We start from the raw sequence: 20,699 nt of genomic DNA on the forward strand, positions 1-20,699 counted from the left end.
GAGCCCCCCACCCAAAAAAATAATTGTGACGCTCTGCTCTGAGATGTCTATTCTGTGTGTGCGTGTCCACCTGGTGGTTGTGATGTGAACTGCACCCTGTCGAAATTTTGCCAACATGTCACGATATTTTATTGAATTTGTTTTAAGCAAAGGTAAGGCTTGACACAGCTGCGCTTTATCTATTGCATTCCTCACCATTTTAAGACCTCTGCTTGTTGTCAGTGAAGGGAACAGTTTTTTTTCTGCATGCAAATGGGTGGCGTAGAAAATGCAGCCATATCTAAGGCTCCAGCAAGCAGCACCCCTTTCACTTCAATGGAACTGAGCTGCAATACCAGACACAACCTATGGACACACGTGGCGCTGTTTCTAGAAGAAAGCAGCCATGTTTTTTTTTTTTATCCTGGACAACCCCTTTAAGGCTCTGGGTCTCAACTACAGGGTGGGCCAAAAGTCTCAGGACACCCTTTTATTTCAGAAACAAAAGGGAATAATGAAATATCTGAATACCCCAGCAAGTAATGGGTGAGGGGGTCTATATTTTATCCTGAAAGCAGCCATATTGGATTAAGACCAAATTTTTCCAATCTAGGAGGCATTTCAAAGACATTTTTTTCTCAGAAATCAATTGCCACGATCAGATTTAGAATATCTCTTGTGGTTTAAAAGTTATCAACACAGAAAGCTGCAACAACAACCGGGGACGTTCCCTGTGATGCACAGCTATTTGACATGTGCAATGTGTTGTTCCTGGTGCTGAACACAGAACTTTGAAGTTTTTAACTTTCTGTGTTGAACCACAAGAGATATTGCAAATCTGATTACGGCAATCGATTTCTGAGAAAATTCTGGTCTTCTTTGAAATGCTACATGACCCCCTTCCCATTGGAAAAATTGATCCAATATGGCTTCCATGTTCCGGACATAGGCTCCCTCACCCATTACTTGCTGGGGTATTCAGATATTTTATTTCCCCTTTCGTTTCTGAAATAAAAGGGTGTCCTGCGACTTTCAGCTTATTTTACGGAACCTGCAGACTGATTGCAGATGCAAAGAACGGCCACCAGAGGGAGCCCGGCAGACACCAGCCCAGCAGTCTGGTCCTCAGCATCCCTGAATCTCCCATCTCCAATGGTTTGGCAGCAGCCAGGCGAGTGTCGGCACGATCGCCCTCCTCCTGCACCGTGCCCCTCTGCCATGTAGTTCTTTCTCTTGCAGTGATGCTGTGGTCGAAGGACCTCCACCTGCACACATAGAGCGCACAGGGCGCAGGTTATACCTGGCTGCTGACAATGGAGAAGGAACGAAGATCATCAAAGCAGTACGGATCCCTGGAATCCACCGTGTGGAAAGCCGGCGAGCAAGGCACAGGTAAGTCCCTGCAGGAGTCCCCCAGGAACCAGGACTGCATGCTATACATAGGACTGAGGAATAGAACTCCACAATCTAAGACTTATGTCTTGGGGTTCAGGTATGTGGGTGCCCTCAGCACTGCACAAGGGTGGCACACACGGGCACCGGGGTGTCCTTACATGCCATGGCCGTCCTCCAGGGCGGTTCACAGCGCAGGATCGGGAGGCAGCTCCTCAGCTCTGCACAACTCCATTCATTCAGAAAGTCTCCCCCATCACGTGCGGCCTCATGAATGAGGGAGGAAAAAAAGCCGTCCTGTGGTGTCCTGCCTGTGTATCACACGTCTCAGGCTTAGATACTGCAGCTCAGAGTGACTTTCAGGAGATACACTGGCTCACAGTATCACATAGGATAGGAATGGATACATCGGCTCGGCAGACAGTATCACACATGATAGGATTAGATACACTAGCTCGGAAGACCGTATCACATATGATAGGATTAGATACATCGACTCGGCAGACAGTACCACATATGATAGGATTGGATACACCGGCTCGGCAGACAGTATCACATAAGATACGATTAGATACACTGTATCGGCAGACAGTATCACGCATGATAGGATTAGATACACCAGCTCGGAAGACTATCACATATGATAGGATTAGATACATCGACTCGGCAGACAGTACCACATATGATAGGATTGGATACACCGGCTCGGCAGACAGTATCACATAAGATACGTTTAGATACACTGTATCGGCAGACAGTATCACACATGATAGGATTAGATACACCAGCTCGGCAGACCGTATTACATATGATAGGATTAGATTCATTAACTCGGCAGACAGTACCACATATGATAGGATTAGATACATTGACTTGGCAGACAGTACCACTTACGAGCTGGTGTATCTAATCCTATCATATGTGATACTTTCTGCCGAGCCAATCCTATGCTGTGTGATACTGTGAGCCAGTGTATGAAAGTCACTCTGTGAGCTGATGTATCTAAGCCTGTGACGTGCGATACACCAGCTGTACACCACACATATGATAGGATTAGATACACAGCTCAGCAGTCAGTATCACACATGACAGGCTTAGATACAGAGATTCAACAGACAGTATCACGCATGACAGGCTTAGATACAGGGATTCAACAGACATTATCACACATGATAGGTTTAGATACTTAGTTTAGCAGACAGTATCACACATGATAAGATTAGGTACACCAACTCAGAAGACAGTATCACACGTGATAGGATTAGATACACTGCTCAGCAGACAGTATCACACACACGTTAGGATTGGATACACAGCTCAGCAGACAGTATCACACATGATAGGATTAGATACACAGCTCAGCAGACAGTATCACACATGATAGGATTAGATACACAGCTCAGCAGACAGTATCACACATGACTGGCTTAGATACACAGCTCAGCAGACAGTATCACACATGATAGAATTAGATACACAGCTCAGCAGACAGTGTCACACATGATAGGATTAGATACACAGCTAAGCAGACAGTACCACACATGATAGGATTAGATACACAGCTCAGCAGACAGTATCACACACGACTGGCTTAGATACACAGCTTAGCAGACAGTATCACACACGATAGGATTAGATACAAAGCTCAGCAGACAGTATCACACATGATAGGATTAGATACACAGCTTAGCAGACAGTATCACACACGATAGGATTAGATACACAGCTTAGCAGACAGTATCACACACGACAGGCTTAGAAACATCTCAGCAGACAGTATCACAAAACAGGCTTAGATACACAGCTCAGCAGACAGTATCACATGTGCCAGGCTTAGATACACAGGTCAGCAGACGGGATCACATATGACAGGCTTAGATACACAGTTCAGCAGAGAGTATTGCATAGCAGGCAGGGGACAGTATCACCCTAGGATTATCACACATGATGGCTTAGATACCCCGTCACAGCAGCACATGGAAACCATTTTGACGGCAGGCCCCCCTGGTTCTCCTCGGTTCAGTGTGGTCACCGCAGCCGTCAAATTAAAGATCTCTGCGGTGAACGCAGCGTAACATTGCACACATTTACTGAACGCCTCATGGGGCACCAGAGAGGCTTGTTTTGCTCACAGTCCATCAAGTGCTGAAGAAAGTGTCAGTACATACTGACACCCTGCGCTCTCCAGAGATCATGGCTGTCTGTCCTGACAGCTGTTTAAGTCCAGCCATCCTAGTAAGCCACCCATATCACAGGAGTCTAATATTCACCCATATCATAATTTATAACCTGTACTGCAATGTCCAGACCTTATGCTCCAATCACATCCAGAGCTGCAATTAAAATTTTGCCGACTTCCTGACAGCTCTCATGCTGCAGCATCACCCTGCGGCTCCTGCTGGATCGGTGTCTGTGCGGTGCACTTTAGAAGATGCACTCTCAGCCACGCAGATTCCATGCAACGCAATGCAGTTTCCTGAAGGCAGCTTTGGATATGACTGGAGTACAAGTCATGATGCTAACTGCAAATGCCTCAGCGCCTGTGCATAGCGCACCCTGCTGCGGTGCATTGCATCTCTGCGCAGTATCCCGTACAATACAATGACAAAAAGAACACAGCATCATAGCAGCTTAGCAAAGCCAAGTGCAGAATTATGAACGCAGCTCTGGATGTGACTGGAGGATAAGTCAATAAACCAATATGAATGTACAAATCTACAACAGCACAGTCACATTTTGGACTCATGCACACGTCCACAAAATACGGATCCGTAAAAAATACGTCCGTGTGCATTCCGTATTTTGCGGAACGGAACAGCTGGCCCCTAATAGAACATTCCTTTGCTTGTCCATAATGTGGACAATAATAGGACATGTTCTATTTTTTTGCGAAACGGACATGGAATGCACGCGGAGTAACTTCAGTTTTTTTTTGCGGACACATTGCAATGAATGGTTCCGTATACGGTCCATGGAACGGACATGGAAAGAAAATACGTTTGTGTGCATGAACCCTATAGCAGTGGAGGAGGAGGGATACTTTAACACCGCAGACGAGATCAATAATCTTCCACATCTTCCCCTGGGCGCCCCCCGGTCAGTACCACGATCGCCGGCAGGTTTTATATAGAAAACATCAATCTGAAGGTAATGGATGGATCTACCTCAGTAACCTTAGAAATGGGAGCGGTGGCCATGAACCGCCATCCACTTCTATATATAACCGTTGTCGGGGAGAATTAATCTCCTCCACCAATGTTTCCAAGAGAGATGGGGCTAACCTGCAGTACCAGACGCAACCTGTGGACGGTAGTGGCGCTGTTTTGGGAAGAAAATGGCCATGTTTTTGTAATTCAACCACTTATAGCTGCCGTTACCGTGCAGTCATGGATGGTCCTATAGCTCCCCTAGACTTTGAATGGTGTACTAAATACTCACCTTCACAACTGTCTGTTCTCATTCTGCCTGTGTCAGTCTTCACTGGAGCTGGCATTGTATTCATGAATCAGGATGCCGGGGATGAACTTTGTAACCAGTTTTTGATTTTTGGACTGTTTTTGCCTTCTTTTGCAGCTGATGATGTCATATCCATGGCCGATTCCACCACGACAGTGGATGATATCGAAGATGAGCTCTTTAAGATTGAGAGGATTCGGGAGATTTTGGTCAGGAGGGAGTCTGAGCTGCGATACATGTGAGTGCAGTGTATTCTACTGAAGGGTCATTTAAAAGGGGCTCACCACAGAAAGGAACAATGATGGGGGGGGGGGGGGGGGGGCTTAGTAATGTGCGGGGTGATTAGTGGGAGTCTGCCCCCTAGGATCCCCACTGATTGGGGAAGCAAAGAGTCCAGATCCCAATGCTCAGTGATGAGGAGGCTGTACCTATTAAGCCACACCTCTTTCCTGATAAGCCACACCCTTTCCCAGTAAAGCACACCCCATTCCTGATAAGCCACACCCTTTCTCAATAAGACACACCCCTTTCTTGATAAGCCACACCTTTTTTGTGTGCAAGACACAGGTCTAACATAATAAATGTGGCACAAGACCAAAGGCAAAAACTGATCAGAAATAATTTTAATTAAAAAAAAGTTGTTACCCTCGTCCCGATCCACTATCCGGCACCATATTTCTAAGTGTATTTATACCAGACAAGCGGCATAAGTACATTTATAACTCTCCCCCATACATCTCTATGTCTGACGTACACAGTGTATTAGAAAATTATATGTCAGAGCCACCACAAGGGGGAGCTCAGTGCATAGGAATTTATACAGTTACCGCTAATTGCAATGGGAGCTGTAAAATCCCTTGGCACTGCGCTCCCCCTAATGGGGGCTGCAGTGTGTTCATGTCGGGAACAGAAGGAACAGTTCAATGTCGGGTCCCTGCCCCATAGTGGTCACGTGGTCTGCCTCCATGGAATGCCATAGTGCAGCACAGTTATCAGTGCTAATTAAAGGGGTTGTCCAGAAGTAGAGAAAAAAGACAGGCAGCTTTATTCATAAAACAGCACCACTCCTGCCCACAGGTTGTGTGTGGTATTACAGGTATTACATCTCAGACCAATTAACTTCAATTTAGCTGAACTTCAATACACAACATGGACAGGTGTGGAATACAGCAGACATGTTTTTCTAATCCTGAACAACCCCGTTAAAGGGGCATTCCAATTTTAATTTTCTTTTTTAGGTCTCTTTCACACTTGCGTTGTCCGGATCCGGTGTGTACTCCACTTGCCGGAATTACACGCCGGATCCGGAAAAACGCAAGTGTACTGAAAGCATTTGAAGACGGATCCGTCTTCAAAATGCGTTCAGTGTTACTATGGCAGCCAGGACGCTATTAAAGTCCTGGTTGCCATAGTAGTAGTGGGGAGCGGTATACTTACAGTCCGTGCGGCTCCCGGGGCGCTCCAGAGTGAGCAGAGCGCACCATGAGCATGGATGACGTGCCATGCGATCACGTGATCCATGCGCGTGGGGCGCCCTGACGTCACTCTGAAGCGCCCCGGGAGCCGCACGGATGGTAAGTATACTGCTCCCCCGCTCCCCACTACACTTTACCATGGCTGCCAGGACTTTAGCGTCCCGGCAGCCATGGTAACCATTGAGAAAAAGCTAAACGTCGGATCCGGCAATGCGCCGCAACGACGTTTAGCTTAAGGCCGGATCCGGATCAATGCCTTTCAATGGGCATTAATTCCGGATCCGGCCTTGCGGCAAGTGTTCAGGATTTTTGGCCGGAGCAAAAAGCGCAGCATGCTGCAGTATTTTCTCCAGCCAAAAAACTTTCCGGTCCTGAACTGAAGACATCCTGATGCATCCTGAACGGATTTCTCTCCATTCAGAATGCATTAGGATAAAACTGATCAGGATTCTTCCGGCATAGAGCCCGACGACGGAACTCTATGCCGGAAGACTATAACGCAGGTGTGAAAGGGCCCTTAGTTATTTGTTTATATAATAGTTAATACAATGCATATACTTAAAATTCTGCATGTACATATATATACAGGTATATTTCATGCAGTTGACGCCTATATGTAGTACAATGGTATTATGTGTAATGTATCCATGGCCTACCTGAAACATGGCATCAGTTATGGGACACATCCCTGTGTCATGGGTCAGCACACACAACACACATGTGACAAGTACATAGGACTAGTGGTGGAATCATGATTTTTATTGTGGTTATTACAGTAACTGCATCACTGTGTGTATTTACATGGCTGCCTGTCTATAGGTGATTTTGATAAAAATGGATGCCTGTCTCTAGGTGATGCTGTCATGATGTTAATAAAGTATAGTGTACAATAAAATAAAAAAATAAGCACAACACAGACAATGACAGACATGATGATTGGATAAAATACATGACTGGGCAGTTAACTGAAAGCTGGGTCACGTGACACTTGTGAGGGTCACCTGACTGAAACCATGTTTAGTCCTTTCCAGCTGTCCTATAGATGCATTTTAATGGACTAAAATCGGCCGGACCATTTTTTTTTTCTTTAGGGAGAGGCTACTATATGGATATCGTACATTTAAATAGATGTATATTAGAACATTGGTCAACATCCTATTCTTTGCATAAATAAATGTAGTTGTTAAAGATTTAAGACATAATTTAGTGTAGTAAATTTTCCCTAATGGGTGGGGCCATGTATGAAAAGGTATTTCATTACCGGGGTTCTGTAGGCGCCTTGAAGGGGCAGCATTTATACACTTTGTACACTGCCGTACAGTTCGGTTCACACCTGACTAGTCGGGTCCTGCGTTTTTGATGTAGACAAGTCCTGCTTAGGGAATTGATGACATCTTGATATCACGATAACCAGATGAAGCAGAGCTGAGTTGGTTGCTGTGCCGCACTGCGCACATTTTGTCCTCACGTGACCTTGAGAACATGGCACCTGCTTATCTTAGGACTCTCTCTCCTTTCCTGGCAGATATTAGAGATGTGATGGTAAAGGCTGATTATGGCAGAGGAGGGGTTAAGCGGACATCTTCCTTTTGGGTAGGAGAAGCAGAGGAACGCAGGTGTGAGTCACCGAGCGATGAGTCACTGCGTGCCCCGCTCCACAGGTTGCCTAGCAACAGGGCAGGATGCGGCGCTGCGAGGGCCCGTCCAGTCTTATTAACGAGCCTCTAACCAGACTTGTTAAGAAGATGCGAGCGGGGACGTGAATGGCAGATGCCCCGCTGACAGCTCTGCCGGCTCGCCAGGTGCGCAGCAAATTATAATCCCCGCATATGAGGAAGGGAGCGCGGCCCGTTTCTGCAATGCAGATTATAGGGCGTGCCATATCACTTTAAGAAGACACAGGCTGTCAGGGCATGACGGGAGTTGTAGTATTACCGGTCACAGGTAAAAGAACTGATCATACAATGTGTACCGCCAGGAGGCAACCAACTGCAGTGGCCCAGTCAGATGAGGGTATCGGGAGTCCGATCCCTACCAAACCTAATTCCCCAAAAAATCCCTTTAATGGTGGAGTCTACTCATGAAAATCCATCATACGCCCTAATAGATCTCATGGCCAGAGTGAAGAGCGGATCCAAAGAGCCTCTCGTGCTCTGGAGGACCTTGTCCTGTCCTGCACCATACTTTGATCTAAATCGACACTGTGCAATTCTTCCTTTCTCCTGTGGTGGCGCTGCAGGAAATCTGAACACTTCTGCCAAGTATCTCCACAGACTACAGCCGATCACTGGGGAACTAGAAAGAGGGACACGGTGTCAATGTATTGTCAAAGGATCCTTCTAACAAGTAGGGTTTGTCCTAAGCCAATATCTACACAAATTATAATTTACTGATGGACTTAAAGGGCATATGTCAGCAGTTTTGTCCCTATGACACTGGCTGACCTGTTCCATGTGCACTTGGCAGCTAAAGACATCTGTGTTGGTCCCATGTTCATATGTGTCCGCACTGCTGAGAAAAAGGACATTTTAAAATATGCAAATGAACCTCTGGGAGCAAAGGGGGTGTTACCATTACATCTAGAGGCTCTGCTCTCTCTGCAACTGCCACGCCCTCTCTACTTTGATTAAAGGCCCAGGTGTGATGATGTTTACACTGTCTGGCCTTGTCAATCAAAGTTGAGAGGACACAGCAGTTGCAAAGAAAGCAGAGCCTTTAGGTGTAAAGGCAACGCCCCCGTTGCTCCTAGAGGCTCATTTGCATATATTAAAACATCATATTTCTCAGCAATGCCGGAACATATGAACATGGGATCAACACAGATGTCTTCAGCTGCCAAGTGCACATGTAACAGGTCAGCCAGTGTCATAGGGACAAATCTGCTGATAGATGCCCTTTAAAGGGGAGTTCCATTCCCAGTATATATGAACATGAACAGCACGGTAAATATTCCAAAATTCTATTCAAAAGATACTTTATACATTGTATATACAGTACAGACCAAAAGTTTGGACACACCTTTTCATTCAGAGTTTTCTTTATTTTCATGACTAGGAAAATTGTAGATTCACACTGAAGGCATCAAAACTATGAATTAACTCATGTGGAATTATATACATAACAAAAAAGTGTGAAACAACAGAAAATATGTCATATTCTAGGTTCTTCAAAGTAGCCACCTTTTGCTTTGATTACTGCTTTGCACACTCTTGGCATTCTCTTGATGAGCTTCAAGAGGTAGTCACCTGAAATGGTTTTCACTTCACAGGTGTGCCCTGTCAGGTTTAATAAGTGGGATTTCTTGCCTTATAAATGGGGTTGGGACCATCAGTTGCGTTGTGGAGAAGTCAGGTGGATACACAGCTGATAGTCCTACTGAATAGACTGTTAGAATTTGTATTATGGCAAGAAAAAAGCAGCTAAGTAAAGAAAAACAAGTGGCCATCATTACTTTAAGAAATGAAGGTCAGTCAGTCCGAAAAATTGGGAAAACTTTGAAAGTGTCCCCAAGTGCAGTCACAAAAACCATCAAGCGCTACAAAGAAACTGGCTCACATGTGGACCGCCCCAGGAAAGGAAGACCAAGAGTCACCTCTGCTGCGGAGGATAAGTTCATCCGAGTCACCAGCCTCAGAAATCGCAGGTTAACAGCAGCTCAGATTAGAGACCAGGTCAATGCCACACAGAGTTCTAGCAGCAGACACATCTCTAGAACAACTGTTAAGAGGAGACTGCGTGAATCAGGCCTTCATGGTAGAATATCTGCTAGGAAACCACTGCTAAGGACAGGCAACAAGCAGAAGAGACTTGTTTGGGCTAAAGAACACAAGGAATGGACATTAGACCAGTGGAAATCTGTGCTTTGGTCTGATGAGTCCAAATTTGAGATCTTTGGTTCCAGACACCGTGTCTTTGTGCGACGCAGAAAAGGTGAACGGATGGACTCTACATGCCTGGTTCCCACCGTGAAGCATGGAGGAGGAGGTGTGATGGTGTGGGGGTGCTTTGCTGGTGACACTGTTGGGGATTTATTCAAAATTGAAGGCATACTGAACCAGCATGGCTACCACAGCATCTTGCAGCGGCATGCTATTCCATCCGGTTTGCGTTTAGTTGGACCATCATTTATGTTTCAACAGGACAATGACCCCAAACACACCTCCAGGCTGTGTAAGGGCTATTTGACCATGAAGGAGAGTGATGGGGTTCTGCGCCAGATGACCTGGCCTCCACAGTCACCGGACCTGAACCCAATCGAGATGGTTTGGGGTGAGCTGGACCGCAGAGTGAAGGCAAAAGGGCCAACAAGTGCTAAGCATCTCTGGGAACTCAGTCAAGACTGATGGAAGACCATTTCAGGTGACTACCTCTTGAAGCTCATCAAGAGAATGCCAAGAGTGTGCAAAGCAGTAATCAAAGCAAAAGGTGGCTACTTTGAAGAACCTAGAATATGACATATTTTCAGTTGTTTCACACTTTTTTGTTATGTATATAATTCCACATGTGTTAATTCATAGTTTTGATGCCTTCAGTGTGAATCTACAATTTTCATAGTCATGAAAATAAAGAAAACTCTTTGAATGAGAAGGTGTGTCCAAACTTTTGGTCTGTACTGTACATACATTCTGTTATTATAGTCCTGGGTGTCACTCCCATCATGCATCAGGACAGAGAACAAGAGAACAGGAAGCAGAACTTTACAGTGGGCAGAGCTTTCTCTCGTGCTCTTTGTCGCCCTCTGCTATGTAATATAAGAAATGGGGACAGTGATCATGATTGGTCGTGTATAATAAGATCTTTATTCTTGCAAATTTAAAAAATGTATATTTTTTGGTGGGGGGATCTTTTTACAGGATGGATGATTTTCAGTTGTGTCAAGAAATTACGTGCGTCAAGAAAGATCTTCAGATTCTGGTCTCCAAACCCGGTAATCCCAATTATTCCAATAATACAGTATTTATTAATGTGGTACTTGTCCGCTTTTCTAGCCCCGTGGCACCACTTTTGTGTGAGGATATATCTGTTGCCTGACAACAAATATGTCAACCATTAGTTGGTTGTCAGCAAGTTTTTTCAGACTCCCGAATGGCAATTTTGTCCAGTCAGACAGGGGAAGAAAAGAAGCGAATGTATCACTGAAGAACTAAGCAGATTTGCCATTCAGGAGGCCGGAAAAACCTAGAGGACGGACCTCAGAAGATCTGCAGGAGCCGACCAAAAGTAATAGAATTTGTTTCCCTAGATAAGGACAAAACTCAGGAAGACCAAAAGAAAGAAGAGGAACTCTTACAGCGTATCCACAAACTGGTGGAGACCCGAGATTTCCTAGTAGATGATGTAGAGTTTGAGAGGTTACGGTAAGTACTGTCCAAAACCCTATTTTTATTTTTAATGCCCAGGTTATACCAGCATGGTCCATATCACTATATACAAGAAGATGTATCACTTATACCAGCTGTACATATATATATATATATATATTTTTTTTTTTTTCTAACCCTCCCCTCCCTCCCCCCTAATCTGTGGTGCGTCAAAGTAGGACCCCCATAAACAACCCAACATGACCTCAGTTAGTCAATCTTCCAGCCACCCCATATCCCATTCCACTGGTCCTCAACTTCCCTCCATTTATATATAATTTCCTCGTAGTTTTTTACCTTATCAGTTAAGTTTATCCGTATATTTATATCTGGAGTGGATCGAGCAAACCAGGTCCGACTAATCAGAACTCTAGCCAACATCAATATTCTGCTCAGAAAGATCTTTTGATACTTGTGATTTTTTAATTTGGAAAAGTCGTTAAGCACGAATACGTGTGGTTCAAAAGGAATTCGAATTTTTAGTTTATGAATAATACAATTATTGATGCTATTCCAGTATTTTACAAGTTCTGGACAAGTCCAAACCATGTGGAGGAAGTCTGCTCCTACAATATCACATTTGGGGCAGTTGGACGTGACTCTCAACCCGCATTTATTCATCCATAAGGGGGTAATGTATAATCTATGGGAAATGTAAAATTGTATTAGGACATGGTTAAAGTTCTGGGATACTGAAGTCAGATTCCCAAAAATATTCTCCCACCCTTCTACTCGCAAATGCGGGCAGTCCGCTTCCCATGCTTTTTGTCCTGGTGATTGTGTATCGCTAAATCGTGCCTTAATTAATAACTTATATATATTGGACATCTTAGTTCTAAGAGGTGTACCCCCTACCCAATCATTCAGAAAGGATAAATTATCTATATCCAGCAGACGTTTATCGTCCAAACTGGATAGTACAGATCACAATTGAAAATACCTAAACCATGAGAGATTTCTTATATTGTGTGTCATTTCTGTGAAAGATTTAATTTCTCTATCTTTAACTACCTGTGAAATATATAATATTTTATTCTTCTGCCAAAATGTGTCAGCTGCAATATCATCTAACCTTTGTAAATAGAAATTATGCCAAAGAGGCGTAAATATGAGTGAACCCCTAACCTTCAACCATGTCCTAGTTGTACTCCACACTTTCAGGAGTAGATTTATAGTCTCTTTATAGCCTTGCTCGTAGCTCTTCAAAAGCCCGGATTCCAACAAGGTAAAAATGTTGTTGTGAGCGTGGCTAGTTACCAACTTCCCCAGGAGTGCACTGTCCTCTGCTTCATAGCACCTCAGTAGCTGGGCTGCAATAAAGTACCCTTTAAAGTAGGGGAGATTTAAACCCCCCCACTCCACTGATTTATACAAGTATTCCAACTTAATTCGCACTCGCTTTCTTCCCCATATAAGATCATTAATTATTCTTTCCATGAGTTTAAAATGTTTGTCTTGTATCCAAATAGGTGTATTCCTGAGCACATAAAGAAATTGTGGTAATATCACCATTTTAACTAGTGAAACTCGATCAGCTCTGGATAGGGGAAGTTTCAACCAGATTCCTATTTTAGCTCTGATCTTTACCATTATGGGGATCAGATTGAGTTGTACAAAATTTTCAACCCGAGGCGATATAGTCAAACCCAAGTATTGAATAGTATCAACGATATCCAACTGTGTAGCAGGAACCTCCTTTTGTGGCAGGGGATCTATTGGGAGCAGACCAGTTTTTGCCCAGTTTATTCGGAGACCAGATACCTCACCAAATGCGTTAACCATTTGAATAATCCTAGGAAGAATGGTTTCCGTATGGTCTATAAAAAACAGGACATCATCTGCATATAATGAGATGCGGTCCTGTGTTCCCAGGGTACCAAATCCTTTAATCTGGTCATCCTGTCTGATGGCCAACGCAAGGGGCTCGATATAAATATCGAATAACAGGGGAGATAGTGGGCAACCCTGTCGGGTGCCTCTGTTTAAATCAATACTACTACTCAGAATTCCATTGAGACTCAGTTTTGCCCTTGGGGATCTATACAGCAACCTAAGAATACGTATAAATTTTTCCCCAAAGCCCATCTTAGCAAGAACCTTCCAGAGGAAGCGCCACTCCACCCTGTCAAAGGCCTTAGAGGCATCCAATGACAGGATGGAGCGGGCAGTCCCCCCCGGGGCCTGGATATTAGAAAAGAGTCGGTGTAGATTATGGTGTGTACCCTTGTTTTGTATAAAGCCGCTCTGATCAGGATGGACAATGGAGGAAATGACCCTGGAGAGCCTTGTAGCCAGGACCCTCGCAAGAAGCTTAACATCTGCATTAAGCAGTGAAATTGGTCTATAGGATTCTAAATCTAAAGGGTCCTTGCCTTTTTTTGGAATTAATATTATTATGGCCTCCATCATTGAGTCTGGAAGCATCCCCTCCTCTGATGATTCAGCAAAGACCTCCAACAGTCTGGGAAGAATGCAGTCCTCATATTTCTTATAGAATTCATATGGAAGCCCGTCTGAGCCAGGGGTGGAGTTAGTTGAGCATAGTTTAATAGCTCCCTCAAGTTCCTGAATTGAGACCTCCAATTCTAGTGCTTTCTTTTGCATCTCAGTAATAGTTGGAAACTTGATCCTATCTAAATAGAGATCTATCTTATCATCTGTAATGTTGGAATCCGCTTTATACAGATCAACAAAATAGTCAAGAAAGGCCTTCTCCACCGGGCCCTGGGAAGTGACTATCCTACCATCACTCAATCGGACCTTATCTATATGTTTTTTAGATTGTTGATTGGAGATTACTCTAGCGAGGAGTTTACCAGGTCGCCCTGACTCTGTAAAGTGTTTTTGCCCCTTAAAAAAAAGGTTCTGTTGGGCCAGAATATAATTATATACAGGAGATGCCCAGGTTATACCAGCATGCTCCATATCACTATATACAAGAAGATGTATAACTTATACCAGCTGTACATATATAATTATATACAGGAGATGCCCAGGTTATACCAGCATGCTCCATATCACTATATACAAGAAGATGTATAACTTATACCAGCTGTACATATATAATTATATACAGGAGATGCCCAGGTTATACCAGCATGCTCCATATCACTATATACAGGAAGATGTATAACTTATACCAGCTGTACATATATAATTATATACAGGAGATACCCAGGTTATACCAGCATGCTCCATATCACTATATTCAAGAAGATGTATAACTTATACCAGCTGTACATATATAATTATATACAGGAGATGCCCAGGTTATACCAGCATGCTCCATATCACTATATACAAGAAGATGTATAACTTATACCAGCTGTACATATATAACTATATACAGGAGATACCCAGGTTATACCAGCATGGTCCATATCACTATATACAAGAAGATGTATAACTTATACCAGCTGTACATATATAACTATATACAGGAGATACCCAGGTTATACCAGCATGGTCCATATCACTATATACAAGAAGATGTATAACTTATACCAGCTGTACATATATAATTATATACAGGAGATGCCCAGGTTATACCAGCATGGTCCATATCACTATATACAAGAAGATGTATAACTTATACCAGCTGTACATATATAATTATATACAAGAGATACCCAGGTTATACCAGCATGGTCCATATCACTGTATACAAGAAGATGTATAACTTATACCAGCTGTACATATATAATTATATACAGGAGATACCCAGGTTATACCAGCATGGTCCATATCACTATATACAAGAAGATGTATAACTTATACCAGCTGTACATATATAATTATATACAAGAGATACCCAGGTTATACCAGCATGGTCTATATCACTGTATACAAGAAGATGTATAACTTATACCAGCTGTACATATATAATTATATACAAGAGATACCCAGGTTATACCAGCATGGTCCATATCACTATATACAAGAAGATGTATAACCTATATCAGCTGTACATATATAATTATATACAAGAGATACCCAGGTTATACCAGCATGGTCCATATCACTGTATACAAGAAGATGTATAACTTATACCAGCTGTACATATATAATTATATACAAGAGATACCCAGGTTATACCAGCATGGTCCATATCACTGTATACAAGAAGATGTATAACTTATACCAGCTGTACATATATAATAATGTCTCACACCTTTTTTCAGGGAACGTGAGGAGGACAAAGAAATGGCAGAATTTCTACAGAGTAAACTTTCTAAAAGTTACCTGAAGAAAGCAGGTGAGTAATTTTCTAAAATGGGGGACAGGGTCACATGACTTTCCACCATTTTGGGTAGTAAGCTGGGTGAGGAATACAATACACTGTACTGCATATGGATTGTGGTGTATTATCTCCTTCCGCCATCTTTGACTGTTTATACTCCTTCTCCAGTTCGCAGGAAGGACAAGATGGCTACAGTCACCTCGGGCTCCCAGCAAACCTCCAATCCCTACGTCACGAAAACAGGGTTAACGCTCCTAAAAGAGTGCTGCGGGTTCACCTGCTCCATCATGTAACCCTCCACTTCTCATTCAAGATGGATGCCTACAAGACCTCTATTCAGATTGACCCGGGTCCCCTCTCTACCGGAGGCCATGGTTTTCGCCTTTTTGTATATATATTTTAAAAACTATTTTACATAAGGGAAGGTGCACAAAGCCTCGCGGGTCCATTTGGGACAAAAAGACCTCTGTGGATCTTATATGTGGGACTGAAAATGGTTTTCATCGTCATCTAGGCTCTGATCGAATCATGTCTATACCTCTCCCCTTCACAATCCCTTTCAGCCATTCAGGAGAGCCAAGACTGGTCACATGACACATCTCCCTGCAGCTGACTCCTGTGAGCCTTGGATCTGAGGAGTCAGGGAGGCGGAGCTCTTCCAACACCAATATGGCTGCCTACGGTGAATGACCCTGGAACCCTTCGGATTTGCTTCGCTGTGTCGGATGGTTCTGTGTATTTGTACAGACTGGTTTGTGTTTCTTTTGTGTGGTAATTTACTGTATAATGTATATCGAGCACTGGTACAAATACGAAATATGTAAAATCTGTGCATGGAAATGATGTTTCTGTAATATATGTGTGCACCGACATATAGGTGGACGTATAATCCCTATATATACATGCCTGTCATACTTACCTACCCCAATGGTGAATTAAGTAGACCATAATCCCTAGTCCAGTGATGGCTAACCTCCGACACTCCAGCTGTGGTGAATCTACGACTCCCAGCATGCTCCATTCATTTCTATGGAGTTCTGAGAACAGCCAAGCAAGTGTACATCTTGGAAGTTGTAGTTTTACCACAGCTGGAGTGCCGGAGGTTTTGTCTTTTATCTTTTTTTCTGTAATTTGTGCTTAGTGCCGGAGGTTAGCCATCACAGCCCTAGACTGTTCCCAAAACTTGACATACTCCCCAGCGTTACCCTGCACAGACCCCATACAGTTACCCAGCGGCCTACACAGTCCCCCCCCCCCCCCACGCACACACACACACACACCTGTTGAGTCTTCTTGCTTCTAAGGCCACTGGCTTTAAAATCTGTCCAGGTACTACACACATACAGTCACATGACCTCATCAGTCCAGGTACTACACACATACAGTCACATGACCTCATCAGTCCAGGTACTACACACAGTCACATGACCTCATCTGTCCAGGTCCTTGCACACATATGGGCCTATGACCTCATCTGTCCAGGTCCTGCGCACAGATAGTTCTATGACCTCATCTATCCAGATACTACACACATATAGTCACATGACCTTATCTGTCCAGGTCCTGCACACATACAGTCTTAACCCCTTAGCGCAGAACGCCGTACATGTACGGCGGGGGATGCATTGCCAGAATGCATTCCGCCTTACATGTACGGCAGGATGATCGGGCGGGCACCGGAGCGGTGCGCACCCGATCACTGCAGGGGTCCGGCAGTCCCTGGTAGCCGGGCCCCTGCTGTATCCGCCGGCATCGCTGTTTACAGCGATGCCGGCGGATTAACCCTTTCTATGCCGCGGTCCGCGCGGACCGCGACATAGAAGTTGTTTGCGGCAGGTGAGTGATCGCATCGAGTCCCCGCGCTGCTGTGGCGGGGACCCGATGCGTGACAAGGCAGCCCGATGCCGTGCAGAGGCTGCCCAATGCCCTGCACGGCATCGGGAACTGCCTTCTACGGGAGCCGAGGAGATCCAGCCTCAGGCTGGGTCTCCTAGGCAACCAGTTAGTGTATGACTCAATGTCATACACTAACAGGCAATGCATTACAATACAGATGTATTGTAATGCATTGCAGAGGGGATCAGAGTGGGATAGAAATAAAGTTTTAAAAAAAGTAAAAAAAAAAAGTGTTTGGAATAAAAAAATAAAGTTTCAAGTAAAAAAAAAAAAAAAAAAAGCCCCATTCCCCTGATTTTCTAATAAAAAATTGAAAAAAAAAGAAAAAACACACATATTAGGTATCGCTGCGTCCGTAACGAACGGCTCTATAAATATATTACATGATCCACCCCATCCGATAGGCACCATAAAAAATAAAAAATAAAAACTGTGTATAAAAAAGCCATTTTTGTCAACTTACATCACTAAAAGTGCAACACCAAGCGATCAAAACGGCGTATGCCCCCCAAAATAGTACCAATCTAACCGTCACCTCATCCCACAAAAAATGAGCCCCTACATAGTACAATCGCCCAAAAACTGAAAAAACTATGGCTCTCAGACTATGAAGACACTAAAACATTTTTTTTTTTTTTCAAAAATGAAATCATTGTGTAAAACTTAAATAAATAAAAAAAATATTTATATATTGGGTATTGACGCGTCCGTATTAACCTTCTCTATAAAAATATCACATGACCTAATCCCTCAGGTGAATACCGTAAAAAAAAAATAAAAAAAACGGTGTAAAAAAAGCCATTTTTTGTCATCTTACATCACAAAAAGTGTAGTAGCAAGCGATCAAAAAGTCATACGCACCCCAAAATAGTGCCAATCAAACCGCCATCTCATCCCGCAAAAATCATACCCTACCCAAGATAATCGCCCAAAAACTGAAAAAACTATGGCTCTCAGACTATGGAGACACTAAAACATGATTTTTTTTGTTTCAAAAATGAAATCATTGTGTAAAACTGACAAATAAAAAAAAAGTATATATATTAGGTATCACTGCGTCCGTAATAACCTGCTCTATAACAATATCACATGATCTAACCCCTCAGGTGAATACCGTAAAAAATAAAAAATATAAACTGTGTAAAAAAAGCCATTTTTTGTCACCTTAGATCACAAAAAGTGTAATAGCAAGCGATCAAAAAGTCATACGCACCCCAAAATAGTGCCAATCAAACCGTAATCTTATCCCGCAAAAAATGAGACCCTACCTAAGATAATCGCCCAAAAACTGAAAAAACAATGGCTCTCAGTCTATGGAGACACTAAAACATGATTTTTTTTGTTTCAAAAATGAAATCATTGTGTAAAACTGACATAAATAAAAAAAAAGTATATATATTAGGTATCACTGCGTCCGTAATAACCTGCTCTATAAAAATATCACATGATCTAACCCCTCAGGTGAATACCGTAAAATATAAAAAATAAAAACGGTGTAAAAAAAGCCATTTTTTTGTCACCTTAGATCACAAAAAGTGTAATAGCAAGCGATCAAAAAGTCATATGCACCCCAAAATAGTGCCAATCAAACAGTCATCTCATCCCGAAAAAAATGAGCCCCTACACAAGACAGTCGCCCAAAAAATAAATAAAACTATGGCTTTCAGAATGTGGAGACACTAAAGAATCAGTTTTTTTTTTCAAATGCTTTGTTATGTAAAACTGAAACAAACAACCAAAAAAAGTTGTCATATTTGGTATTGTCGCGTCCGTGACAACCTGCTCTATAAAAGTACCACATGATCCAACCTGTCAGATGAATGTTGTAAATAACAAAAAATAAAAATGGTGCCAACACAGCAATTTTTTGTTACTTTGCCTCACAAAAAGTGTAATATAGAGCAACCAAAAATCATATGTACCCTAAAATAGTACCAACAATACTGCCACCCTATCCCGTAGTTTCTAAAATGGGGTCACTTTTTTGGAGTTTCTACTCTAGGGGTGCATCAGGGGGGCTTCAAATGGGACATAGTGTAAATAAACCAGTCCAGCAAAATGTGCCTTCTAAAAGCCACACGCCGCACCTTTCCCTCTACGCCCTACTGTGTGCCCGTACAGTAGTTTACGGCCACATATGGGGTGTTTCTGCAAACGACAGAATCTGGGCAATAAATATAGACTTTTGTTTGGCTGTTAACCCTTGCTTTGTTACTGGAAAAAATGGAGTAAATAAAAAATTTGGCAAAAAATTTAAATTCTCGAATTTCATCTCCATTTGCCAATAACTCTTGTGGAACACCTAAAGGGTTAACAAAGTTTGGAAAACCAGTTTTGAATACCTGGAGGGGTGTAGTTTCTTAGATGGGGTCACTTTTATGGAGTTTCTACTCTACGGGGGCTTCAAATGGGACATGGTGTAAATAAACCAGTCCAGCAAAATCTGCCTTCTAAAAGCCACACGCCGCACCTTTCCCTCTACGCCCTACCGTGTGCCCGTACAGTAGTTTACGGCCACATATGGGGGGTTTTTCTGCAAACTACAGAATCTGGGCAATAAATATAGACTTTTGTTTGGCTGTTAACCCTTGCTTTGTTACTGGAAAAAATGGAGCAAATAATAAATTTGGCAAAAAATGTAAATTCTCGAATTTCATCTCCATTTGCCAATAACTCTTGTGGAACACCTAAAGGGTTAACAAAGTTTGTAAAACCAGTTTTGAATGCCTTGAGGGGTGTAGTTTCTTAGATGGGGTCACTTTTATGGAGTTTCTACTCTAGGGGTGCATCAGGGGGGCTTAAAATGGGACATGGTGTAAATAAATTAGTCCAGCAAAATCTGCTTTCCAAAAACCACACGCCGCACCTTTCCCTCTACGCCCTACCGTGTGTCCGTACAGT

General features: G+C 43.1%; 1 protein-coding gene across 1 annotated transcript; it reads left to right on the plus strand.

The window, feature by feature from the left end:
- The first annotated feature begins 1,234 nt into the window (after window positions 1-1,234).
- Window positions 1,235-16,195, plus strand: LOC122942464 (bMERB domain-containing protein 1-like). Its single transcript, XM_044300105.1, has 6 exons — window positions 1,235-1,371; window positions 4,945-5,065; window positions 11,156-11,229; window positions 11,545-11,659; window positions 15,844-15,917; window positions 16,071-16,195. The coding sequence occupies exons 1-6, from the start codon at window positions 1,293-1,295 to the stop codon at window positions 16,193-16,195; spliced, it is 588 nt and encodes a 195-aa protein (XP_044156040.1). The 5' UTR covers window positions 1,235-1,292.
- Window positions 16,196-20,699: the final 4,504 nt, after the last annotated feature.

Source organism: Bufo gargarizans, chromosome 6 (genome assembly GCF_014858855.1).
Source record: "Bufo gargarizans isolate SCDJY-AF-19 chromosome 6, ASM1485885v1, whole genome shotgun sequence".
In the NCBI taxonomy this organism is placed as follows: domain Eukaryota; kingdom Metazoa; phylum Chordata; class Amphibia; order Anura; family Bufonidae; genus Bufo; species Bufo gargarizans.